At 38.0% G+C, this 25,843-nt stretch overlaps 1 protein-coding gene across 5 annotated transcripts in view; it reads right to left on the bottom strand.

The window, feature by feature from the left end:
- LOC134220413 (probable serine/threonine-protein kinase DDB_G0282963) overlaps nt 1-25,843 on the bottom strand; it is a 351,651-nt gene that overhangs the window by 253,588 nt on the left and 72,220 nt on the right. For 3 of the 5 annotated variants that reach the window (XM_062699474.1, XM_062699470.1, XM_062699471.1), the window contains exon 3: nt 20,227-23,540. In XM_062699474.1, coding sequence (XP_062555458.1) covers nt 20,227-23,540 — 3,314 coding nt within the window. The remainder of the gene's footprint in view (nt 1-20,226; nt 23,541-25,843) is intronic. The other 2 variants (XM_062699472.1, XM_062699473.1) reach the window with 2 other exon arrangements.

The raw sequence follows: 25,843 nt of genomic DNA, 5'->3' as shown, positions 1-25,843 counted from the left end.
ATGGAACCCATGTAGTATGTTCTCCACCCTTCCATGAGTTTTGTTTCTTCATTGATCGTGAAATTTTGAAAAGAGCATATTTTTTATGAATAGCGATGATGACAGCAGTTGAAATGATAGCCAAGTACTGCCAGGTAAAAAAGCGAAACAGAACCAAAACAAACCAAATTATAGATTTAGTAGAGATAGTAGATTATAAGATTTATTAAAGATCAATACGTAGAATAAAGAACCAAATGTAGTAAGAGTTAATTAAGAATAAAGTGGTAGTTTATTTGTGATGAAAGGTGTACTTACTGGAATCATTGTGAAATTGGAATAAAAATACACACGATCATTGTTGATGCTACCGTCCTCGTCGTCGTTGTCGATCACTTGAAACCAGAAGAAAACTAACCAGGGATCAGCTGATAACCCAGCTGATAAGGATATTGGCACGGAAGGAATTTCTCGGACGGAACACGCTAGGTGAGGCCACAACAAGCGACTTTCTTGATTAGATGACAATTCACACAGATTTTCGAGTTTTGCAATCATAAAGTCCACCACGAATAACTATGTAATTGTACGGTGTCACAATGAAACTTTACGTAAACTTACGTTATTATGTTTGATATTTTTTGTTATTTTATTACATTTTATTTTATCTCATTATTGAGATATCATTATTCAACAAATCCGATGAAAGAAAATTGTGTTCTTATTTAGTGGAATGTCTTTAATTGTAATGAATTAATTAATTCCATTCAGACCGCATCGTGCTTTCGTGCTGTGCGGTTCTTTCTCTCTTTGCGGAAGGAAGTTTTTAATACTACCCGAAGCTATTTTAATTTCAACGGTGCTTCTTAGCGCTATTTGTACCCACTGATCCCGTTACGATCTTTGCAAGGACCCGTGCCTTCGTTTTACGTTGGACCCGTTTGCGGAAGTAAAATTCCGACAAGCGGTGGTAATCCTGCAGGGACACCGTTCTGGGAAAAACCTCTTAGAAGGTCACGTCTCCACGCTCAGCAATGAGCATTAATAAAAACAAGAGGAAGGAGTCTCTGAATTCTCCACTTCCTTCAAAGAAACAAGGTTTCAAGACCGTCCTGCCAAAGCGCGGAAAAAATAGAAGGAAGCTGGAGAATTCAGATATTCCTTCTAACTCTAATATCGGAAATAATTCTTCTCCAATCGAACTGAGCAATCAGTTCGATTTGATTAATGATGATATTGAGCAAATCGAATCTACCTCTAGCCCAGGTGATTCGATTCATGCGAAAAAGCAAAGGATTCCGCCAATTGTGGTATCTGTTGCCGAGTTTTCTGGCTACCGGAATGAGATTTTGAGTAACCTTCAGGGGATCAAGGTTTCATTTCAGATTGCTAGGAAGGGTGACTGCCGCGTTTTGCCGGGATCCTTTGACGATCGCAAACGTCTTCTTCACTATTTAACTGAGAAGCGCCACAAATTCTTCACAAACGACGACAAAACCGAGCGATTGTTCAAAGTCGTCTTCAAAGGTCTCCCCAGTGATGATAAATCACTGGATGAGATTAAAATTGAAATTACTCAATTACTTGGATTTTCACCAGTCCAAGTAATTAAGATGAAAAAGAAATCCCACTCTGGTACTTCCCAGAGGGGCATTTCTCAAGAATTTTATTTAGTTCATTTTAACAAAAGTGAACTAAATAATATGAAAAGTTTGGAAAAGGCCTGTATTATGTCTCATGTCCGTGTTACATGAGAACATTTCCGCAGGCCTGGGGGGAATTTCCAAAACCCCACCCAGTGCCGTAAGTGCCAAAAGTGGGATCATGGAACCAAACATTGTCACATGGATGCTAAATGCATGATTTGTGGTGGAACCTCTCACGCCAAGGACGCATGTCCTGTGAGAGAAGATTCCAATAAATTTAAATGTGCAAATTGTGGGGGCAATCATAAATCCAATGCAAAATTGATGACGGGAAATTCCAATCGGATCCCAGATTCGACGGGTAGAAATTTTTCAAACGCTCAAATTTCGAAACCAGTTACCGGTCGAGCAATTCATACCCACCACAGTTCACAAACAAATTTTGCCGCTCGTCAACGGGTAGCAAGCACTTCAGTAAATTCCAATTTTTCGAATGTACCTACGTATGCAAACATCGCTGCTGGTAGACAAAATTTCTCTTCTCAAAATGAGGTTTATACCCATGTCCCAACGGAAAATAATGGTCATGTTGCCGTTTCCGGTAGCATGACTGCTTCCGATTTTGATTTTTTAACTGAACAATTGCATCACATGATTGATGCAATGTTCAAATCAAATACCATTCCTGAAGCTGTTCAGGTTGGTATAAAGTACACACAAAAAATTGTTATCGGATTCCGTTTTAATGGATCTAAATAATTTTGTGAAAGTTCTAAATTGGAATGCCCGCTCTCTAAAGGGTAAGGAAGATGAATTATTCAACTTCCTAACAGTTCATAATGTGCATATTGCCATTATAACAGAAACCTATTTAAAGCCCGGACTCTCCATTAAAAGAGATCCAAATTATTTTATCTACAGAAATGATCGTCTTGACAGCGCCTGTGGTGGGGTCGCCATTGTCATTAATAGACGTATCAAACAAAAATTATTTTCTTCGTTTGAAACCAAAGTTTTTGAAACCTTGGGAGTTTCTGTTGAAACAAATTTTGGTCAATTTTCCTTCATTGCAGCCTATTTGCCTTTTCAATGCAATGGGCAGCAAAAGAATTTGTTGAAAGCTGATCTTCAAATTCTGACTCGCAACAAATCAAAATTCTTCGTAATTGGTGACTTCAATGCCAAACACCGTTCATGGAATAATGTTCAAAGCAATTCCAACGGCAACATTTTTTGAAGATTGTTCTGCGGGATATTATACTATTCAATATCCCAATGGCCCAACTTGTTTTCATCCACTCGAAATCCTTCGACAATTGATTTGGTTTTAACGGATTCAAGTCAGCTGTGTGGCCAATTGGTAACTCATGCTGACTTTGACTCTGATCACCTTCCTGTGACATTTGAAATCTCACAAGAAGCCATTTATAATCCAATCAGCTCTACTTTCAATTATCATAGGGCTGATTGGGATTTATATAAAACGTATATCGATAGGAATTTTGATGTTGATATTCCTCTCGATACCAAAAGTGATATTGATAATGCTCTCGTATCTATGACAAATTTAATTGTCGAAGCCAGAGGCATTGCAATTCCTAAATGTGAAATTAAATTCAACTCCATTATTATTGACGACGATCTTCAGCTACTGATCCGTCTTAAAAATGTGAGGCGAAGCCAATACCAAAGAACTCGCGATCCCGCGTTGAAAGTTATTTGGCGAGATTTGCAAAATGAAATTAAAAAACGTTTCGCTATTCTGAGAAATACCAACTTTGAGAATAATGTCTCGAAGTTGGATCCCAGTTCGAAACCCTTTTGGAAATTAACGAAAATTCTTAAAAAACCTCAAAAACCAATTCCAGCGCTTAAAGAGGGAAATAAAATTTTATTAACAAATGGCGAAAAGGCTCAAAAACTTGCTCAGCAGTTCGAGAGTGCCCATAATTTTAGTCTAGGTCTCACTAGTCCAATTGTGGATCAGGTTACACGAAGCTTCGAAGACATTCTCGATCAAGATAATGTTTTTGACCCTTCGTTGGGAACTAATTTGGATGAAGTGAGATCTATTACTAGAAAATTAAAAAATATGAAAGCCCCGGGTGATGATGGTATTTTCTACATACTTATCAAAAAACTTCCTGAGAGCTCTTTATCCTTTTTGGTTAATTTATTTAACAAATGTTTTCAATTGGCATACTTCCCAGATAAATGGAAAAACGCCAAAGTTGTTCCAATTTTGAAGCCAGACAAAAATCCAGCTGAGGCTTCTAGTTATCGCCCAATCAGTTTGCTTTCTTCAATAAGCAAACTGTTTGAAAAGATTATTTTAAATAGAATGATGGTTCATATTAATGACAATTCTATTTTTGCTGATGAGCAATTTGGTTTTCGCCATGGGCATTCAACCACTCATCAGTTATTAAGAGTTACGAACTTAATTCGGCTCAACAAATCTGAAGGATATTCGACTGGAGTTGTTCTTCTTGATATAGAGAAAGCATTTGACAGTGTTTGGCATGAAGGTTTGATTGTAAAATTGATGAATTTAAATTTTCCTCTGTACATTATTAAACTGATCCAAAATTATTTATCAGATCGCTCACTGCAGGTAAACTATCAGAATTCTAAATCTGATAGATTACCTGTAAGGGCTGGTGTCCCCCAAGGCAGCATATTGGGGCCCATTTTGTATAACATTTTTACTTCTGACTTACCTGATTTACCACCAGGGTGTCAAAATCTTTGTTTGCAGATGACACAGGTCTTTCAGCCAAAGGGCGTAGCCTTCGTGTCATTTGTAGTAGATTGCAAAAAAGTTTGGATATTTTCTCCACTTACTTGCAAAAATGGAAAATTTCCCCGAATGCTTCCAAAACTCAGCTTATAATTTTCCCACATAAACCGAGAGCTTCTTATTTGAAACCTTCTAGCAGACATATTGTCACTATGAATGGGGTTCCAATTAATTGGTCTAGCGAAGCTAAATATTTAGGACTTCTGCTAGATCAAAAATTAAATTTTAAAAATCACATTGAAGGCCTTCAAGCCAAATGTAACAAATATATTAAGTGTCTATATCCACTTATAAACAGAAAATCAAAACTTTGTCTTAAGAACAAACTTTTGATTTACAAACAAATTTTTAGACCTGCCATGTTGTATGCTGTGCCAATATGGACTAGTTGCTGCAATACCAGAAAGAAGGCACTTCAGAGGATTCAAAATAAAATTCTGAAAATGATTCTGAAGTTGCCTCCGTGGTATAGTACCAATGAACTTCATAGAATTTCTAATATTGAGACATTGCAACAAATGTCCAACAAAATAATTTCCAATTTTAGACAAAAATCGTTGCAATCTTCTATTGCAACGATTAACTCCTTAGTATAAAATAGGTTAAGATTAGTTTAAGTTGAAAACATTGTAATTCCTACATGGTTCAATTCAACCAGAGGAAAAATTCTAACTGCCAGAGGCAATTGAAATGTATTAATAATAACTAAAAATATAACATAGCAAATAAGGATGATAGTGTTAAGAAAACACGGAACACCTAGTCTAAGAGATGAATGCATGTATTAGATAATTAGCAAATAAAATTAGCTAAAAAAAAAAAAAAAAATTAATTCCATTACTTTGCATTCTTTACAACTATACGTATTTCGACCTCAACAGTAGAGACGGGAAATGTCAAAAAAAGGTAATGGGATTGCTATTATACAAATTTGCTTAAAACTTTTTTCAAAAATCATTTACAATTCGGATTTTTTTTATTAACAAATAATGCTTAAAGGAATCTTAAAATTTTTCAAACAGATCATTGTATACAAAGTGGGAGTCATGAAAACAGAATTAGGAAACGGATTGTCATGACATTAATGTCATTTGACACTTATTCGGCTCTTACTTCGCCAATTTTAGGTTTAGAGCAATGACCTATTAAAAAAAATTGCGGATCTTTGAGGGGTACATGTTTATGTAAAAAACAGAATTGTAGCAAAAAAAAAAACAACTTGTAAAAAAAGTTTTAAACAAATTAGTCCCATGACATCGAAATGACATTTCAAGTCAAGTAGGAGACATTGATCACTGATCAATGTTGACAAAGTGATAGAATTAAATGGAATAGTTCGTTTTGTGACAAATAAATGTTTTATTTAATTCTTTTTAATATTTATTTTTGTTTTTTTTTCGCCCCTTTTATTACAGGAAAACACAATTTGAGGCAAGTCATACAAAATAAGGTGCAATTTAGGGATTAATCGATACTAGTAAATAAGAGTAAATACTCGATATTTTTTATTCGATACCAAGTACTTTTGGAATCGATACTTTGATAACCGATTACCAAGTAAGTATCGAATTGAAGTATTTGAATCAATCGAGTACCCGATTTAAAGTCTATTAAATCACCTTAATAGACACCTTCGTATTTTATTCAAAAATTTTAGAATTTAATTCGAATAAAAAATACCAAGTATTCATTTCCTGCCGCTCAACACTTATTTGTGCTAATTGTGATATATTATTGGTGAAATTCACTAAAGTGAACTAAGCTTTATTATATCGATTTTGATTCACTTAAAATGGAGGAGTAAATGTGGTCTATCCTCAATCCTAGATTGACCAGACGGCTCGTATTATGCGGGACAATCACAGACAGTGAACTCGAGAGACTATGGAATCCGTAGAAAATTCTAGGAATCTAAAAGCATTTGAATAATCTTAAGGGTCTGGAGAATGTTGAAATATTGAAAATTAGTTTGATGTACGGAATCAAAAATATATCAAAATATTCTGAAAAGATTCTGAGTCGGAAGGCTCTGAGTCACTTCCAGGATCTGAAAATTGGGATATCAGACAATGTGTAAAACCTAAAGCATCGATAGATCTGTAAGGATCTAAAAAATCTGTGAATTAAAAATTCCGAAAAATATATTTAATGATCGAATGATGCAATTGGTTTTTATTAATGGAGATAAGTGAACAAAAATAATAAAAAAGAGGGTGGGTGTACCAAACGCCGCTATAGCGGGGTAATATGGACATGCTAAGGAATCACGTCAACGTCGTAATATTAGGGACCTAAACCACTTACGTGAATCTTGAATAGAAGCACTACGAAGGCTTTAAGTCAATTTAGTGGAAAACAATCGGATTTTGTGATTTTTTTTGACAATGAAAATCAGGATGAAAAAATATCGTTTTAAAAGTATGCGGGTGAAATGGACATCGTGTGTGGGTAAAACGGACATGTTAAGAAATTAAGCTTAAAACAGTGAATTTAGTTGATGAATTGTATGCATAGGCTAAGCATCTCCAAAATGAGCCTCTGGAAATAAAAATGTTGGATAATGAAAATGAAATGGTCTGTGTTCGTATCCGCATAACTCGAAAACGGCTGGATGAATGTTTTTCATTTCTTCAGCAGAAACATTCGTTATAGTTTCCGACGGGTTTATATGATATTTCCTCATGTAAAAATTACGAGTAAGGGTGAGTAAATGGTGAAAACTGAAATAAGGATTTGTACCGTACCGTACAGCACCGAAATCCGTCCACATCATGAGATATCAATAAATTAAAGGGGGTTAAAGGTAATTAATGTAGAAATAATTAATCTTATGCTGTTCAGATTCTTGGCAGTAAGCTTTTAGGACATAGAATTGGAAAAAAGGCTTTGAAATTAAAACCACAAAAATCAAAAAACAAATCTCCACCCACCAAACGCGGAGTTTGTGCCGCCATTTTGTTTTCGGGTAGAGCATAATTGCACCAAAAGTAACTGTGTTTTAATTGCTAATTGCAAATCATTACATAAGATGAGCAGAATACAAATCGAAGGGATCGCTTCTCAAGGTGCGTATCGAACTATTTACAGTGGTAGTTTAGTCAATCAGACTGTTTCAATTTAAATATTTAGTTAAAAAATAGCTGTACGGATTTTGATCCTTTGATTAAAAATCCGTCCACGGTGGACGGATTTCGAGTCAGGAGTAGTTGATTTATTTCATTATTTTATCATGTTTTTCGTAGTTTGTAATGAGTAAATGTGATACACTTCAAAAGTAGAAGCCTTCATGCTCCTGTGTTAATGACAAACGTTTTATTTACATTCGATTCCTATTTTCGTACGACTTTTTCATATACTAAGGTGCTTAAGTGTACGGAGTTCAGTGCGTGATCTCTCTTGTTTCGGACAGCAGAACGATTGCGCGGTCGGACGAATTATTGTGTTCTGCATTGCGCGGCCGGTAATAAAATTTATCAGTTCAGTGCGTGATCTCTCTTGTTTCGGACAGCAGAACGATCGCGCGGTCGGACGAATTATTGTGTTCTGCATTGCGCGGCCGGTAATAAAATTTATCAGTTCAGTGCGTGATCTCTCTTGTTTCGGACAGCAGAACGATTGCGCGGTCGGACGAATTATTGTGTTCTGCATTGCGCTGCCGGTAATAAAATTTATCAGTTCTGTGCGTGATCTCTCTTGTTTCGGACAGCAGAACGATCGCGCGGTCGGACGAATTATTGTGTTCTGCATTGCGCGGCCGGTAATAAAATTTATCAGTTCAGTGCGTGATCTCTCTTGTTTCGGACAGCAGAACGATTGCGCGGTCGGACGAATTATTGTGTTCTGCATTGCGCGGCCGGTAATAAAATTTATCAGTTCAGTGCGTGATCTCTCTTGTTTCGGACAGCAGAACGATCGCGCGGTCGGACGAATTATTGTGTTCTGCATTGCGCGGCCGGTAATAAAATTTATCAGTTCAGTGCGTGATCTCTCTTGTTTCGGACAGCAGAACGATTGCGCGGTCGGACGAATTATTGTGTTCTGCATTGCGCGGCCGGTAATAAAATTTATCAGTTCTGTGCGTGATCTCTCTTGTTTCGGACAGCAGAACGATTGCGCGGTCGGACGAATTATTGTGTTCTGCATTGCGCGGCCGGTAATAAAATTTATCAGTTCTGTGCGTGATCTCTCTTGTTTCGGACAGCAGAACGATCGCGCGGTCGGACGAATTATTGTGTTCTGCATTGCGCGGCCGGTAATAAAATTTATCAGTTCAGTGCGTGATCTCTCTTGTTTCGGACAGCAGAACGATTGCGCGGTCGGACGAATTATTGTGTTCTGCATTGCGCGGCCGGTAATAAAATTTATCAGTTCTGTGCGTGATCTCTCTTGTTTCGAAGCGGGCTTGGTAGTCATATGGCTACTGCTTCTGCCTCATACGCAGGAGGTCGTGGGTTCAATCCCAGTTCCGTTCCATTCTCCTACTTTGTATCTTCCTCTATATTTCTCATGTTCTAGCAATCGCTAGAACTGGAAATGGACTTTCATACCGTTTCCATTTTTATTCCTATACCTTCAACTTGAGTATTCTAACAGTAATCTGCTAGAATTGGAAATGAACTAAAGAGCTCGTTTCCTACATCCAATTAGAAATTCCATCAGTAACCTTCTCCTATCTATCACATTGGCAGCTCGTTAACCAAGACGGACCTCTGCCCCTCCAACCTAACCCAGAAATTCCAACAAATTCCGCATGAACTCGTGGCAAGTGCAGAGGTATATTCGGCTTGCAGCGGGCGAGTGATTGCATCATCATTTCCTCCCCTTCCCTACATTGACTTGCATTCTGACGTGGCAGGCGCCAGTATGACCTAACAAATGAGATCACCAGTACTTGTACATTGAAGATGTGTGCTAGTCCCAAGCAAACATCTGTTGGTTCCCTGTGCAAGAACAGCTGATCTGGTCATAATGGAGTAGCAACTACGAGCAGTCAATCAAGCTCAAGCTCAAGCTCAGCTCTACTAAGGTGCTTAAGTGTACGGATTTCGATGCCCCACGGTATAGAAATTTCGCTTGAACAGTTTAGAACGCGCATTTTCGCCTACTATGCAGGACAACGTCTGCCGGGTCAACTAGTAATTAATAAATTCGTAACTTACAATGATTTTACTAAAAAAGCATGTCAAAAATCACTTTAAAATGTTAGAACCAGAACGTGTCCGTTTTACCCCACCATGATCCAATTTCTCTTTTGAGATAAATTATTAATTTACCCCGGATAGACTTAGTTTGAGATCCTCGAGGATCATGCGGATCAGTTTTGCCGATTTCTGTTTTAAAAGCTTAAATACTGCACATCAAAAATTACATCACCATGGCATTTCAGCCCTAGTTTACATTAAATCTTCAATAAACAGAAAAGTTTTCATTATTTGAATGCAGTAAAACATGTTCAACTCATGATTTGAAACAAGCAATAAGATCCACTTGATGGAGCGCCAATTTTGTAACGATTTAGTTCAAACGGGACCCCTGTCCGTTTTACCCATCCTGTCCATTTTACCCCCACCTCCCCTACTTAAGAACAACTGATTTAAGAAAATAAAAGGCATACCGTTTTGCTTCGAATTGCCGGACGCTTCGAAAGCCGGACACTTCAATTGTTATTTAACTTTATTTGCCATCTCAACAAGTATTTCTTGGGTTATCAATACAGGGAAAGATTCTTAGACTTGAAACCATTTTAACAAATGCAAGTAATCTGTGATCTGTGGTAAAAACTTGAAAATTAGAGGTAAAAGCTGAAGGCATGTCATAATCAACGGTGAATTACGTTTTTCTTAGAATGCAGCTTAAGACTCAACATTAGAAAAACTAAGCTCATATTTTCTATATTCGATCATTTACAAGGGGTATTAGTAATTTATTAACATAGTATGATAGCACTCTTTGTCATGAATTAGAGAAATTGCTTGGGAATTCATAGCTTTATAGTTTTAATAACATTTTCTGTATGTCCGGACCTCGAGGCAAGTTTTTACAATTGCTTCGATTTCCGGACATGCTGAAATGATGTTAAATAACTGTTTATCAGTTAAGTTAATTGAAATTTGCTTTCAACTGATTTGTAATGAGCAAGCATAGTTACAATTTCATTAGATTTGAGTAGCTACATCCCAAAAGGAACATTGCTTGCTCTCAGCTTATCGATATATACTTATACACATATGGTAAATGGTATCACTTTATTAATTGCACACAAGAAGCAAAACTTGCCTTCAGTTTCTAGTGAAAAGTTGTCTTCAAAAGTATTTTTTGAACCATTCACATTTTTGTAGAAAAAAAAAAAACGAGTTCGTAAAACTTGCTTTTATGGCAGAATTGTTTTAAAAAGACACGTTGTAAACGACACCCCTCAAATAAAAAAAAACTCAACATTTCACGGACACGATTGATTGTATAGAATTATTGGATTCCCAATGTTGTATATTGCAGTTAAATGCTCCCGCTTGGTTTGAAATGTTGTTTTTGATAGTCCTGAACAGAAACTTTGTATGGTACACACAACCGGGGGATGCCAGATTTCCATACAAATCTACATATAAACCTTACATTACGGATTTATATTAATCGAGAAATATGAATGCTATATCCTAGTTGTCTTTGAAGGGATTAAATTGGTTATTTGAGAATCAATATAGCCAAACTCGAAGTGTCCGGAAATTCGAAGCAAAATTGTCCGGTATTTGAAGCATCCCTTATACAGTGTCCGGATTTCGGAGCAAGCGATGTTCAATGTTTTCGATTATATTAGCTATTTCGTGCATACAAAATGTCATTTTCAGTACACTACAGCAAATTTGATAACTTAATCTTGACAGGGTGTGTTATCACTCAGCGTCAAGTACTTAATTCCGTTTGAAATATTGAACTGAAAATTCAGCAGTGCTTAGGTGTCCGGACTTCGAGTCATAACGGTATGACTGGTGTTAGTATGTCAAAGAAAAGCGTTCCCTTCCTGCACCTTAGAACAGTAGTAAAAACCACAAACAAAATCTGTAGTTATCTTCAGAATTGCTTAATCCATAATAAACAAAGTAAACAAAGATAAACATTGTAAACAAAGATTCAAACATCGATTTGACGATTCTGATAGCACTCCCATGCAAACCAACACTATCAACAGGTAGTAGAGGCTTTCACATACGTCTTGATGGTGTTGGTTTGGGTGGGAGTGCTATCAGATTCGTCAAATCGACATTTCATACAAAATCGACATACAAAAGCAAATAAGTCGTTTTGAAAATTTGATATTGAACTATTCCTTTTTTGTTTCCTGTTATGGCAAATCCCATTATTTTCTTATGGGATTGGCCATGATGGGATAACCAGTGCGACAACTGGTGCAAAGGACATGGAAAATTAAGTGGAAAGAATTTTTTACAATTAAGGTACACCGGGGCAAGTTGAAACGGTTTTTCAAAGTTAAACTTTGAAGTGCTGTAAAAAAATCACCCTTTGCTAAATTTTGAATCCGTTTGCGGTTTTTGCTAGTTCGGGCCAAAGATTATGCTTAAAAAATAAACAACCTTAACAAACTTTTTTATAAATATTTTGTATACTGAAATTATTTTTTATATGCATTGTTTCACCTTGCCCCACATATCGGGGCAAGTTGAAACACTGTGATATGTACAGACATATTCTAATTTTACCTAACAAAATATATGTACTCAGTGATACTGATGATGCACGAGGTTGTAGAGGTGACTACACTGCCAGGATTCGCATAAGAGTCCCATGTAAATTTTTGACGGTTTTGATTTCCTTTCAGAAATAAGCTCAAAATTGTCTCCTGTTTAAGAAAAACTGATAAAATAGTAAGCTTAACTACGCTGAAAATTTATCAGATTGATTATGTCCTTCTGGTGACCACTCGGATTACTTTTCAGGATAGTTAATTAATTGGTTCATTGGAATTGTGCGCTTGATCAATTCGTCTGTGGCTTCTCCATAAATTCACATTGATTAACCAGCGTAACTCTCATAAGCTCCTTGATTGGAGAAAGAGGGAATGGTTAAGTGAAAGGTGGAGTTACCGAAATGTTTACATGTTCTATGTTTTATTTTTCAAGTGCCAGTGCTTACTACGAAAAAAAGTAGATTAACAATCTTAAAACTAGACCATGCAGTTTATTCATGACTCCTTTTCATTCTATTCTTTGGCTTTGGCAGGTTTTGTTCTATTATTGGCAGGGGTTTTTTGTCGACCAAATTTTATGAAATTTGGCCACAATATTCTTTGATATGCAAAGAATGCTTAGGCCAAATTTGAGCCTAGTCAGTCATAAAAAAAAACCCTGCCAATAATAGAACAAAACCTGCCAAAGCCGTCATTCCCCTTACCTCATTGGTATCGTTTCATCTCTAAGAAGTTTGAGCTACCAATCGGTTTGTCTCGAATGTCTAGATTGTCATCAGAATATATTTTGGAAATTTTCTATGTATTTATTGGAGCAGATGTCGAGAGACCATTCATTTTGCTCCGTATGGAAAAAAATATAAAATAGATCTTTCTATGAAGGAAGCCCCTACGTTATAGGGGAATTGTTCCGTTTTCAATCTCAGTGTACATATATTCATCTCATTGCGAAACAAAGAAATACGGCATCAATTTCGTTCCTTCTTTTTGCTAACATGCATGCTCATTGCTGAAAAAAAGCACAAAAATAATAAACAAATCAAATACCTTTTCGTTGCTTTGTTTTTCGTAGGACCAATATCGGAGCTATGAGATGAAGTCCAGGAGCAGTAACCCTATATGTTCTACTCGTAAAGTCCTTTGCAGTATCGAGCAGTGATTTTTTTTCCATTTTGATTTTCAAAAAAACTTATGGTACAAGATATATAAATATGTTTGTGAGTGAAACATATTTGTTATAAAAACAAACTGAAAAGCTTGCTATTTTTGAGTATGCACTAATGAGCATTAGATCAAGATATCGCTCATTAATGATTTCCCCGAAACAGCATGAAATGTATAAAATACTCAGTTCAATTGATAAGGAGTTTAATAGTTTTTAAAACAGGTTCTAAAATAAGCAGGGTAGGCTTGTAAATATATTAAGAATCCCAATCTCCTTGCTTCATTTTTTCCTAAATCCGTCATTTCATGTCCGTCATGAGTGAGTAAAGCATCTTCCGACGGATAAAGCTTTAAATTTATCAGCTTTTTTTCATTCCGCGACGATCTTTCTTCTTATTGGCATTACATCCCCACACTGGGACAGAGCCGCCTCGCAGTTTAATATTCATTAAGCACTTCCACAGTTATTAACTGCGAGGTTTCTAAGCCAAGTACCATTTTTGCATTCGTATATCATGAGGCTATAAAGTAAGTATAAAGGGCTGGATATTATTAAGCTTATACAACACGGCAGACTACGGTGGGCTGGTCACATTGTTCGTATGCCGGAAGAACGTCAAGCGAAGATAATATTTAGTAGAGAACCCGGAAGAGGCCGCAGGCTTCGTGGAAGGCCGCGTACACGATGGCTTTTTGCAGTTGAAGAGGACCTGAGGGCGCTCAATGTTCAGGGCGACTGGAAGCGATTGGCCCAGGATCGAGTCCAGTGGAGAAGGATACTCCATTCGGCGTAGGTTCATCGAAGAGCTGTAGCCCATCAAGTATCAAGTAAGCAAGTATCATGAGGCTAACACGATGATACGTTTATGCCCAGGGAAGTCGAGACAATTTCCAATCCGAAAACTGCCTAGACTGGCACCGGGAATCGAACCCAGCCACCCTCAGCATGGTCTTGCTTTGTAGCCGGGCGTCTTATCGCACGGCTAAGGAGGGCCCCTAATTCCGCGATGATGCTCTTAACAAAATCTAGTCAATAATTTCAAAATAGTGACTTTTTCCGAGAAAAGATGACTTTAGTGACTTGAGGTCGAAAAAAGAGACTTTTTAGTGACTGACCCGAAAAAAATGACCAAGTCACTAAAAAGTGACTTGCTAAGTCACTAAAAAGTGACTTGCTACCAGGCCTGCATATTGCAAATGCATTATGCAAGGTATTATGAATTTATAATTACACAGGCAAAAATTCGTTGGAATTCATCCTTCGACTAAATCCACAATAACTCAACACAGGAAAAAGATACCGACAATGTTCTTATAGCAAAACACGCGTTTTGAGAACTCCCAAAAGTCTTCAGAAATTCGTGAAAAATTAAAAATAAAATGTGTAAATGAAACATTTTGGTTTTTGAGGGACATGCTATTCTTAGTAAGTAAAAGTGCTCTAAATCAGTGAAGCTAAGATATACAGAAAAAGTGTATAGCAAAGTTGATCAGAATGAGCTGCGCTACAATTTTGTATAACATTTTATGTCAATATTCTACAAAAAATCAACACTTTTATAAAATGGGCCCTCTATGTTTCGATAGCTCTCTAACAAGGGCCCAAGTATCCAGAACAACTTTGTAGAGCAATTTCTTTTTTATTAAAAGTATAGTTATTACGGAAAATGCATCTTTTCTCGCACATCATATGATAGGGTGATAATAATTAAACGATTTAAAAGTTTACAATGTTGTGAAAACTCATATTGATATTGATTTTGAAAATGTATTGGAGGTAACCACTTTCCCTTCGATGGGACTCGAACCCATGACCCTACAGTACGCTAGACTGGTGCTTTAACCAACTAAGCTACGAAGGGCCTCCGTCGGCCTTCGCAACCTAGCGGCTACTGAACGAGCTCGAGATTCCCAAATTGGACGCATAGTCAAATCACTCGCAATCCATTTCTCAAGCCAACACTTCCACATGTGTATAGTACACGTTCACATTAGAGGAGCGTGAGTATTTAGCTTAGCTTAGCTTCGTAGCTTAGTTGGTTAAAGCATCAGTCTAGCGTACTGTAGGGTCATGGGTTCGAGTCCCATCGAAGGGAAAGTGGTTACCTCCAATACAATTTCCAAATCAATATCTTCCACATAACGTACATATTCACATATGAGTTTTCACAACATTGTAAATTAATGTCCAAGTCGGGTGGTTTAATCCCCGGAAATAGGCAATTAACTTTGATTGAACTGATTTAAAAGTGTTAAAACTGTAGATTTTTTTTATTTTTCTCGAATGTCACTTTTCGCAGTCTTTTAGGGCTTTTTTTCGCGTGTTTTTCTATAAGAATATCGTATGTATACTTTTCCGTTGCCGAGTTATATCAATTTATTTGAAAAAAAAAGACGTTAGCCAAATTGGTAAAACTTGACATAAAAAATAACTTATCTCAATTTTTTTGACATAATATAGAATATAAGCTGCTCTTTCAAATGCCTTTCAGTTGGCCCCGATCGGAGATATCAAGTTTAGAAAAAACGTAACTTTGACAGTAAAAAGATGAAACTTTTGGTTGACATAATATATTGAGCATATTTATATATTAAAAGATGCATATTTTTGAGTTCAAAAAGTCATCCGAAGACGACTTTTCCGAAAAATCGAGAACAACACAAGTAGATAAAAAATACTGTTTTTTGAATAATAATGCTCTAAATCAGCCGGTGCTACAGAAAGGCTTTTTGGGGAAATTTATCGGAATAAGCTGCGCTACAACTTTGTAAAACATTGCTTGTCAGTATTTTGCAAAATAAAAAAAGAAATTTTTATTATTGATAGCACCATTACACAATGGTGTAATGGTGTAAATATTGTGAAAATCCAAAAGATGATATATGTGTTTCACCCTAATTTTTCGCACAAAAATAATACTATCGTCAAACAAAAGTGAACAAAGACGGACAAATGAAATACCATGGATTTGATGGGCCTGCATGTATACTTTCAGATTACGATTGAAATTTGCTAAATATTTGCTAATATTTGAAAATTGCTAATATTTGCTACTAGCTGCAGTAGAATGCTCAGAAAAATATCACTTTTTCATGAAAAACGCTTATAATATGCTTGAAAATGAAGCTATCAACCATCATATGTAACCAAAAGATACGCCATCCAAAGACCGTGAAGCGATGCTAAGACAGTTTTTGAAAGTATTCTGAATTGATGAAAGTGGACGCTAAAGATAAAATAAAGAGAGATATTGATAAACGAGATAAAATAAACGTTTATTAGGCAAAAATGCTTAGAATTAAATTCTCTACAACTTTGTAGAATTATATGAACTCCTAACTCAAAAGGGCAAAAAATACATTTAAAAAAAAAAATTCACCGAAGGGCCACCCTAATGACAATTTACACCAAAAATAGATCTCTTCGTGTAGATCATTTCTTCTGAAGACGTCAAAATTCTAGCACTGATGGTTTTCAAGTTATCGATTTATGTCGTTAAATTTGACGAATCCGACCATTGTGCATTATGACGGCCTTTTTATTTCGATCAACTTTGTAGAACAACATTTTTTTTCTAAAAAATATAGTTTTATCGTATAAAGCATCTTACCGCATAAATCTGTATCTTGGACCATAGTGGCACTTTTGAAACATCGTTTTTGGTACTCACCAACTTGGTAACCAAGAACAATCCTGCACGCGTATCAATTAAAAAATTCAAAGCAGATTCTTGCTGTTTTATTCTGATGACCTCTATGGATTCTTTGAACAAATCTTCCCTCCGCAAGATATGCTAGACTAGATTACATTTTCTCTGATATGGACAGAAATGCTCTAACAAAGTTCTTCCAACAGATTATTTTCTGCAGTTTCTCAAGAAATCCGTTCAGAAATGAAACCACTGAAGAAGCTATAAAAATTTCGTCAGCCATGTACCAATTCACCAGCATCTTGAATTCAACTTAAATATTACCCTGAAAAGAGGGTTCAACCAAAGGATTCACAAGCACTATTCTATTGATCCGTCGAATGTTGCTCCTAATGTTTTTTCTTTGGCATTTTCTATCGAAGATCAAACAAAAATTTTTTTTTTTTTTTTTTTTCGAGAGTTGACCAGCTGTAGTCTTAATAGACTGGTATCTCGGCTGGGCTCTCCATGTGATACACAATACTAGCAGACGACTCAAGCTATGTTGCTCACTAGGTCACTGCGGCCTGGGTTTGTATTGTGATCATACCGATACATTATTCTTTCTATCTACAGTCTGTCAATTATAAACCGAACAAATAATGGAAGCTCAACATGTACATAGATGTTTTCTGAATAAGTAGTTAACATGTAAATTTAATTATTAGTTACTTGGAGCCGACATTCAATACCTAATAGTAGTCTATGTTGACAACGGGTGGTACTGTTGCCATTTCCAAGTAACAATTTCGAATAAAGATGTAATGATATCATTCTGGTAGGGTAGTTTCAAAATAGATTAATTTAAGTACTATTGTAATAAATGGACACATTGAAGAGCTTCCCTTATTTTAACACGGTTGAGTATCGGATGTTTGTCAATACGTCGTCGAGTTAATTGTATCGTATCAGTCACAGTAATGTCATAAGTTTCAGTAGTCTAATAGTGATCATTATACAAAATTTCTGTCCAGTTGTTCCGTAATTGCTTTTTTTGGTCAAGTTCTATTCCCTTTTCTAATATTCAAACCTTTATTATTTATTAAAATAATGAGGTCTAAAATTCAGTTATTCAGATTCAGGGTATACAATATTCAACGCATCATATGGTCTATCCTCATTTCCGTAAGTGGTCAAGTTATTAGTCTTGTAGCAATAATAGTGGTACTAGTTATTCTCTATCTTGTGAGTGCAATGGTCTCAATTAACTATTCTAAACAGAACTCTGTCTCTTATCTTTCTGTCCACCGATGGTCATGTATTTATTTTCGTTTTTATTATTTATTTGATATCTTTAAATTTCAGTCATTTATTTTACTATCGGTCATTTATTTTATTATAAGGTAAAGGTCAGCGAATTTGTCTTAATACGAGAAACACTAAGTCATGTCCCCTATATATCCGCTAATTTTTCTAACTAACCTAATAGAAGGAAGAGAGAAACAGTTTTTTTGCGTTGATCCATGCAGCTAGAGAGACTAAAATAAAAAGATTATCGAGAAGATATAATAGATACATTCACTATCTCCAATGCCAAATTAGTAAATCTACAAATTCTACTTTTCACTACTAAAATTCTACTTCAGCTATACGGGTACAAAATGAATTATTATTAGCTACTACTACAAGTATAAATAGATGTATGCTATTTGGATAAGCGTTTGTTTCAGGGTCTTGTAAGTATTAGAGTTATGTTAGTTAGACCCCTACTGAGCCCTGCCGGCACCTCCAAATTTACCAATAGGCAGTTGTTGTTAGATCGTGCGACACTAACCATTAGTTAACTTGGAGGCATGGTATCTCAAGTGTTTGGTATAACTGTTGACCTTATTTAAGTAAGATGTGATAAAAGTTTCTCTACGGAGCTTATTTTCAAACCATTACCATTAAAATAACGATATTCTTGTGAAAGAGATATAAAAAATGGAAAAATATCCTAATTTTTTAATTTAGTGTTGAACTTAACCTTTGTTTGAAAAAAGCACTCTATTAAACAACAAAAATAAAAATAAAATAAAAATCTTTTTAAGACACTTGAAATATCAACGTCAAGCCCCTTATCCATGGACAGGGAAGATCAAACAAAAATTATATTTTTAGCCAATTGCACATCTATAAGGCATGTCAGCCAGATATGAAAACCCATTTTATATCAATTTTCCACATAGAAAAACTGTTTTGCTGGGTAAATTTTGGACACATAAACACATTAATTGGCGATTTCAAAATTCATGTTGTTCGGATTTCTTCAACAGTTGTTTGTTTAAAATAAGATCAGTGTATAAATATTTTCATCTAAACGTTTAAGCGAAGCAAAAGGGTTACACCATTTGGTTTAGGGTTCACTATTCCTTTTGCTCAGTCGCAGAGCTAAGAGCTCAAACAAAAAAAAACTGCTACAAACTGGGAAGAGGTAAAGTGGTTATGTTCACAGGTTTCCTGAATTTATTAATATTTTTTTCAGTAGGAAAAAATACATTTCGATGGGGAACTAGAAATTAAGAGTCAATCGTGATTCATGCGTCCACATCACACAACTGTGCACGCAAATAATTGAAGAATAAGAAAATCTTGTGAAATGATTAACATACGGTAGCCTTCAATGGGCTGGTCGATTAGTAAAATTGTTGGAAAAATAATTGGGAAAACAATATTCAATAGAGAACTGGATAGATATAATAGAGAACTGAATAGAGAACTGGATAGAAGGCCAAGAACACGCTAATTGCACGTCTCCGAAATGGAGTCCAAGTGTTCGGGAAAACTGGAGGATATCTCCCAAGCCCGAAGAAGATTGAGCCCTAAATTGGTGCCTAACGATGATGTAGCTAGTTATATAATAGGAATACACCACTTAATATTTTGATAATAAACATTCAACTCTTTGCTTTTATAGTACGTTAGTTATGGACCGACCAACATTTCTGCGCTGGAGTTTTTCGGATGGTTTTTTATTTGAAGGGTGAACGAAAAACTTTCCAAAACCCAGTGAAATTTGTATCTTTTACTTGTACAGTTCTACGTATTTATCATCAATCATAAATAGCATATATTGCTTAATGCTATTCAAGTACGATGATTGACAGTCTCGTCTAAATGCGTAAAACGAAGATTTTTTTAAACATTTCGATTCTTATCTCAAAAATGCACAAATAAACCCTATCAGTATAGGGCGGGAACTGTCAAATAGATAACGACGCCTGACAAGTCTGAAGCAGAAGTAAATATCGAGCAAAATTGACTCACCTTAGGCAGTTCCCGTGGTCGCGGCCGTAGAATGATCCCATCGTTTTCGATATAATCCGGCACGTCTTTCCGGTCGCTGAAGTTGAACACCATCGTGTTGGCTTCGATGGGCGGCGGGGGGGCTTTGACCTTCTTCTTGGCAGGCACCAGCCCGCCCAAAAGGCTAGAAGAAACAACGTTTTCGGTTTGCGCCGCCGCCGTCGCCGCCGGCTTTTGCGCGCCCCACTTCGCCATGAAGAAGTCACCACCGGTACCACTTCTGCTTACGTCACTACCAGCACCAGTTTTCCCCTGCACTACCCCGACACTACCGGCACTATTATTGGGGGTAGCGGCGGCACTTGAAGCGCTATTATTGAGGCTCTCTTCACTCTTTACCAGATTGATCTGATTCTTCTCGATTTCGCGTGCGGTTAGATTTACCGTTTTCGACACGTCACTACCGGTAGAAACACTCACGTTGGGCGGCGCCGGAGCAACCGATTCATTAATCATCACTTTGCTTCCAATGCTGTTGCTGTTGTTGGTGGGGCTCGCACTGATATTAGTATTAGCATTGCTACTGTTGACACTATTGAAATTATGCGCGACACTACCGATATTGCTGCTGTTAGTGTTGTTCGACTTGAGACCATTGGTGGACGCGAGACTTTCACGTGACATTGGCACAGGCGGCTTGTGGGCGATGACGGTGGCAGGGACTGCTGCTGGCACTGTGATCGGCGATGACGACGATGAAGAGGAATTCGAAGCCGAATAAAGGTGATCGTCCGTGTTCAGTTTCTTGTTTGAGAGCAACTTTGCACCTCCGCTGAGCGACGGAAGATGGGATTTATTCTGCTGGGATTGACCGTTGAAGCGAAACTGCGTTGTAACGCCGGCCCGGGAAATATTGTCCATTGCTGCGCGGGACACTTTCTTCACCTCCTGGGAATCGGAATCGTCGTGTTCGTTGTAATCGTCGCCTTCCGCCGGTTCAAGGTCATATGACTGATCGGAATCGTTCTCCCGATCGCTATGGTTTATCGAATACTCGTGCTGTTGGTCCTCAGGGTCGTCTGGATCCTCTTCATCGCTGGTGGCGTACTGGAGCGCCTGAGGCTGCCGGGGTGGGGCTTGCGGTGGCAGCGGCGGTAAATCCTGCGGCGTAGAGGAACGGGTGCTCGTAGGGGTAGAGGTCGCGATGTTTAGATTGTTCAATTTGCTCGCAAGAGTCGGAATCGATGGTGAGTCGATGAATGTGAGAGCCGTACTGTTTGATGTGTTGTTTTGCATACAGGCGGCAGCTGCTGCGGCTCGAGGACTCTCCGGGCGGTTTGTCGTCGTCGTCGTACTAGAATTAACTTTGTGTTGAGAGACGGCAGTGCTGTTTGGCGATAAGGCGGGTGAGTCATACTTGAGACGGTAGGATTGTGAATCTGGTACGCGCACAGATAGCGGTGTGGATGTATTGTTATTGTTGTGATTGGCGGTTGGCGATTGAACTAATCCCGTGGCGGAGTTCTTGAGGTTGTTAGTTGTTTCCAGATTATTGCGAATTAGGCCGATATCTAACTTCGGCAGTGTGGGTTTTTCTTTAAGACCGTTGGTGGCAGCAGGTGTGACGGTTTGAGCCGGGGTACCATTCGGTTTGGGACTAGTTGAACGTGGTATGATATTTGGCTTCTTGGGACTGAGCGGCGGTTTTGGATGAGTGATCGGTGGCTTTTCCTGAGAAATGATCGATTTGTAGCTGGCTACCTTGGCAGCAACTTCACCCGCAGCACCGTTAGTTCTGGCAGTTGGTCGTCCTCTACGATTGGCGTTGGCTTCAAATATTTTCATCGTCTGCCGAACGACATCCGGCGGAGGACGTTCGTCCGCATCGATGAAAGAGGTCAGCCGCTTGGGTTTGGGATCACCTTTTTCTCGACCGTTGATGATCTTTTCCTCAATCGTGACACAGTCCGTTATCAATTCAGCCTTGTTCATCGCCACCGATTGACAGTTATTGCCGTTGGTACCGTTGGTACAGCTAATCTCATCGAATATGATCACATTGCTATCGTTGCTGCTGTATAGATTTTCTTTCTGTATATCGCGCTCCCAGGCTTTATGATCGTAGCGCACCAGCGCCTCAACTGATCGAGCCCGTTTTAGCGAATCAGCACCACGCTGCTTATTGTACCGATTGTACTCGTTCTTCTTCTCCGTCTGTCTACCACTTCGCATATAACTGTTCTGCACGCTCTTCTGGAACGTCGAGATGTACTCGTCTGGAGTTTTTGCTTTCGGGGCGGCCGAGTTCATCTGGTTTGGAATTTGACCAAATTTCCCATTATGGCTCTGCAAATAATTTTTATCCTGTGACGATTGATGATGATCCTTTGCTTCGATGGACTGTTCCCGTTCACTAAGATCTTCTCCTTCTTCATCCAGCAAATTATTTAAACTAGTGGCTCTACGCATGTTATTTAACGAAGGCCTCTGCTTGTTTGCGGACTGCCTCAGTGCAAGGCTCAAATAGCGACAACGTAACTTTGACACTATTCCCGGTCCATACTTTAACTCTTCAGACGAATCCACGTCAACAGTGGTCCCCTCGCCACCGGGCCCCACAAATCTTGGATTCTTCTCGTAAATAATCTCTTCAGCACTCGCTGCAACCATTTTGGGGTTGCTGCTGCTCGAAGCACTTGAAGTGTTTTTCTTCGATTTCCAACCAATTTCACTGATGCTACTATAACTGTTGCTGATTTCACCTGAAGAAGTTGGTCGCGTTAGCTCACAATCAACACTGGCACTACTAGCACTAATACCACTACCACCGGAGGTGGCGGCATACTTTCCCACTGGACCACCACTCGACGCACCACTGTTGCTGTTGTTGCTGCTATGAAGATGACTTAACGATCGGCTAGTACTACTGGTGCAGCTGGTGCTCTCCGGACCGTCATTGGAATGTGACTGCTGAGGGGCAGCATGCAACGGCACTTCGGCTGCTCGAGTGGAAGCACTGCTGGCGATGGTGTTGGTGGTGCTGCCACCTACCAGTACAGACTTCACCAACACTTGCTGCGGCGACGTCGCTGGATGTTCATTCACTGGCGAATGACCTACGAACACCGGGGCCCCAAAGAGCGACGACGTCGGGGTGGTAGCTGGGGTGGGCGAAGCAGGTGAATCACCATTATTATTGTTATTATTACTATTACAACTACTACTACTATTGCTAGGGGTAGGACTAGTCGCTGGCGCTGATGATGGTACACTGGTGGTGATGGTTGGACAACTAGTTTCTGCCACGATGGATGGTGCTGCCACTACCGATGGATCTGTGCATGTTTTTTTTTTTGGTTTTTGATGTTTAAATGAGGTGCACAATTTGGATTGACGGGGTGCAGAATAAAGATTGCCCGGGGAAGATAGAGAAAAGACAAAAAGAAACATACAGTTAGTTACAGTCACACAAAAGCTCACATCCCTTCCCCATCCCAACAGGTAGTTAGGAAGCTAATGACAATAAGCTGATAACAGATTTCAACCCTGACTGGCACAGACACAGAGACTCTCGCGCTAGCGCAGGTTCATTCAGTCACTTCGAGGTAGCCGCACCAAGACACAGGTTAGGTGCTTAGGTGTTGCCTTATTATTACTGTCTTGCTTGCGTTCGGTCAACAAGTCCCTAAGTCGAGTGGTGTTCAATCTAAAAGTAACGGAGCAGATAAGAAGCACATAACGATCGATATTTCATGTTAATTATCAATTCAGATAATGTTTAGCGTGACTAACACTTCGATTCACAAATTTATTGATTTTTTTTATCTACATGAACTATGAGCAGAAGAATTTCATCCATGGCTACTCTTGTAAATATATAATTTAGTAAAATTTATTGATTATAATAAAAAAAAAACCAGATTAATCCACCTAGCGTTGGTGATGCTTTTCTCGCATTTAGTTAAGGAACCAACCTTATATGGGGTTTATTTGGTCTGATGTACCATTTTCTTCATAACTTTTTAACGCAATGACTGATCGTTATAAAATTCAATAGTGATTAACAAGGCTTTGCCCCCTGTCGAATGAAACTTGTTGCGAGAGAATCGGTTAAGGATTACTATACGAAAAGTTGTCTAATATTTTTATAGCTTTTGCGCACACACATACACACGGACAGACGGACATGTGCTCAGCTCGTCGAGCTGAGTCGATTGGTATATAATACTATGGGTCTTAGAGGCTTCTATAAAAAAATTGTTTTCGGAGTGAAATGATAGCCTTTCGGTACAACTTAGTTGTACGAGAAAGGCAAAAAATAGATATTTTCCTGTGTCACCAATTTAAGAATGAAAGATTCTATTCCAATAACACGATTTTTGAATATTGTTATTTTACGTAGGTTAAATTTAAACTTATTAAAGTTAGGCGATTTGGCAGCACAATACGAAAAATTTTCATAAAGGGTGTTATATTAAGAAGGAGAATCTATTACCTAATTTCATAGAAAATCGTAAACTGTATTATTCGATGTACTTTTTTAACAACAATTAGGAACCACTGAAACAACTTGAAGTTCATTCGTCGTCGTCATGTGGGGGTACGGACGAGTGCCTATAAAAACATAAATAAACTATACAAACGAACCATCGCGAGAAACCCTACTCCGGTGCAGAAAACAGAGAAAGTGAGTGTTTTAGGGTATGGACGGATAGTAAAAAACCGAGAGAGCGAACTACACATGCAAGACACTTTCCTGCTTCTTGGAGCCGGAAAGTACCGCTCGCTGGCTCTTTGTGCCTAGGAGTGATGATGGTGGAGTCAATTCTCGTTGCGAAAGGGGAGATAGCAAGATGGCAAGAAGAAACGTACATATCTCGTTGCAGATTGCCCAACTTGATCATGGCGGCGGTGGCCCATCTGTTCGCGAGATCGAGGAGTGGAGTGGCTGATGTTTGAAGAACTTTTTTGCGTGATGCGAAGATCCGCCGCAACGAGCACCGCGATGCCAAAAGATGAAGGTTCGCATTACCCACACGTTTTATTACAGTTTTGAGGAGAGGATGATAGGACCCAATTTGAACTGTAAACTTTGTTATTCAATCGAGCATGGCTTTTAAAGTTGTTATAAATTATTGTAACCAATGATAAATTTTGATACGAAGTACACACGTATCTTTCGATGTGAACAGTCCTACAGTTGAATAAGCTTTTCGTATCAAAGCCCTTGATTATGATTGTAAATTGTCAAGAGCTTATCAGTTTATCAAAAAAACTTTTTCATATCATGCATGAACAAAATACCTACAAACATGAAAAAATTACAACAGTAATAAACAAATCAAATTTCTTTTCATTTCTTTGTTTTCGATAGGATGAAAATGAGAATTATGCGATGAAGAATGGCAACGGTTACTAACTAATCGGCTAAATGATTGTTTTAAGTAAGCAACCATGACCAACCAACCATGGCCATGGCCTGTTTGGTAGAATGATTTTCTTGATCGTATCACTTCGTCACTTTGTAACATATATTCATTTCGATGCCAATGAAGATCGACTTTTCGAATTTCAAAAACGAGTAGTGCTCAAAAGTTACATTTCCCCGAAAAAAGTCCTTATGCTACATTTCAGCTCA

This window comes from Armigeres subalbatus, chromosome 3 (genome assembly GCF_024139115.2).
Source record: "Armigeres subalbatus isolate Guangzhou_Male chromosome 3, GZ_Asu_2, whole genome shotgun sequence".
NCBI classification, from domain to species: Eukaryota; Metazoa; Arthropoda; class Insecta; order Diptera; family Culicidae; genus Armigeres; species Armigeres subalbatus.
The sequence above is the reverse complement of the archived record's forward strand: the minus strand, read 5'-3'. Positions and strand labels throughout refer to the sequence as shown.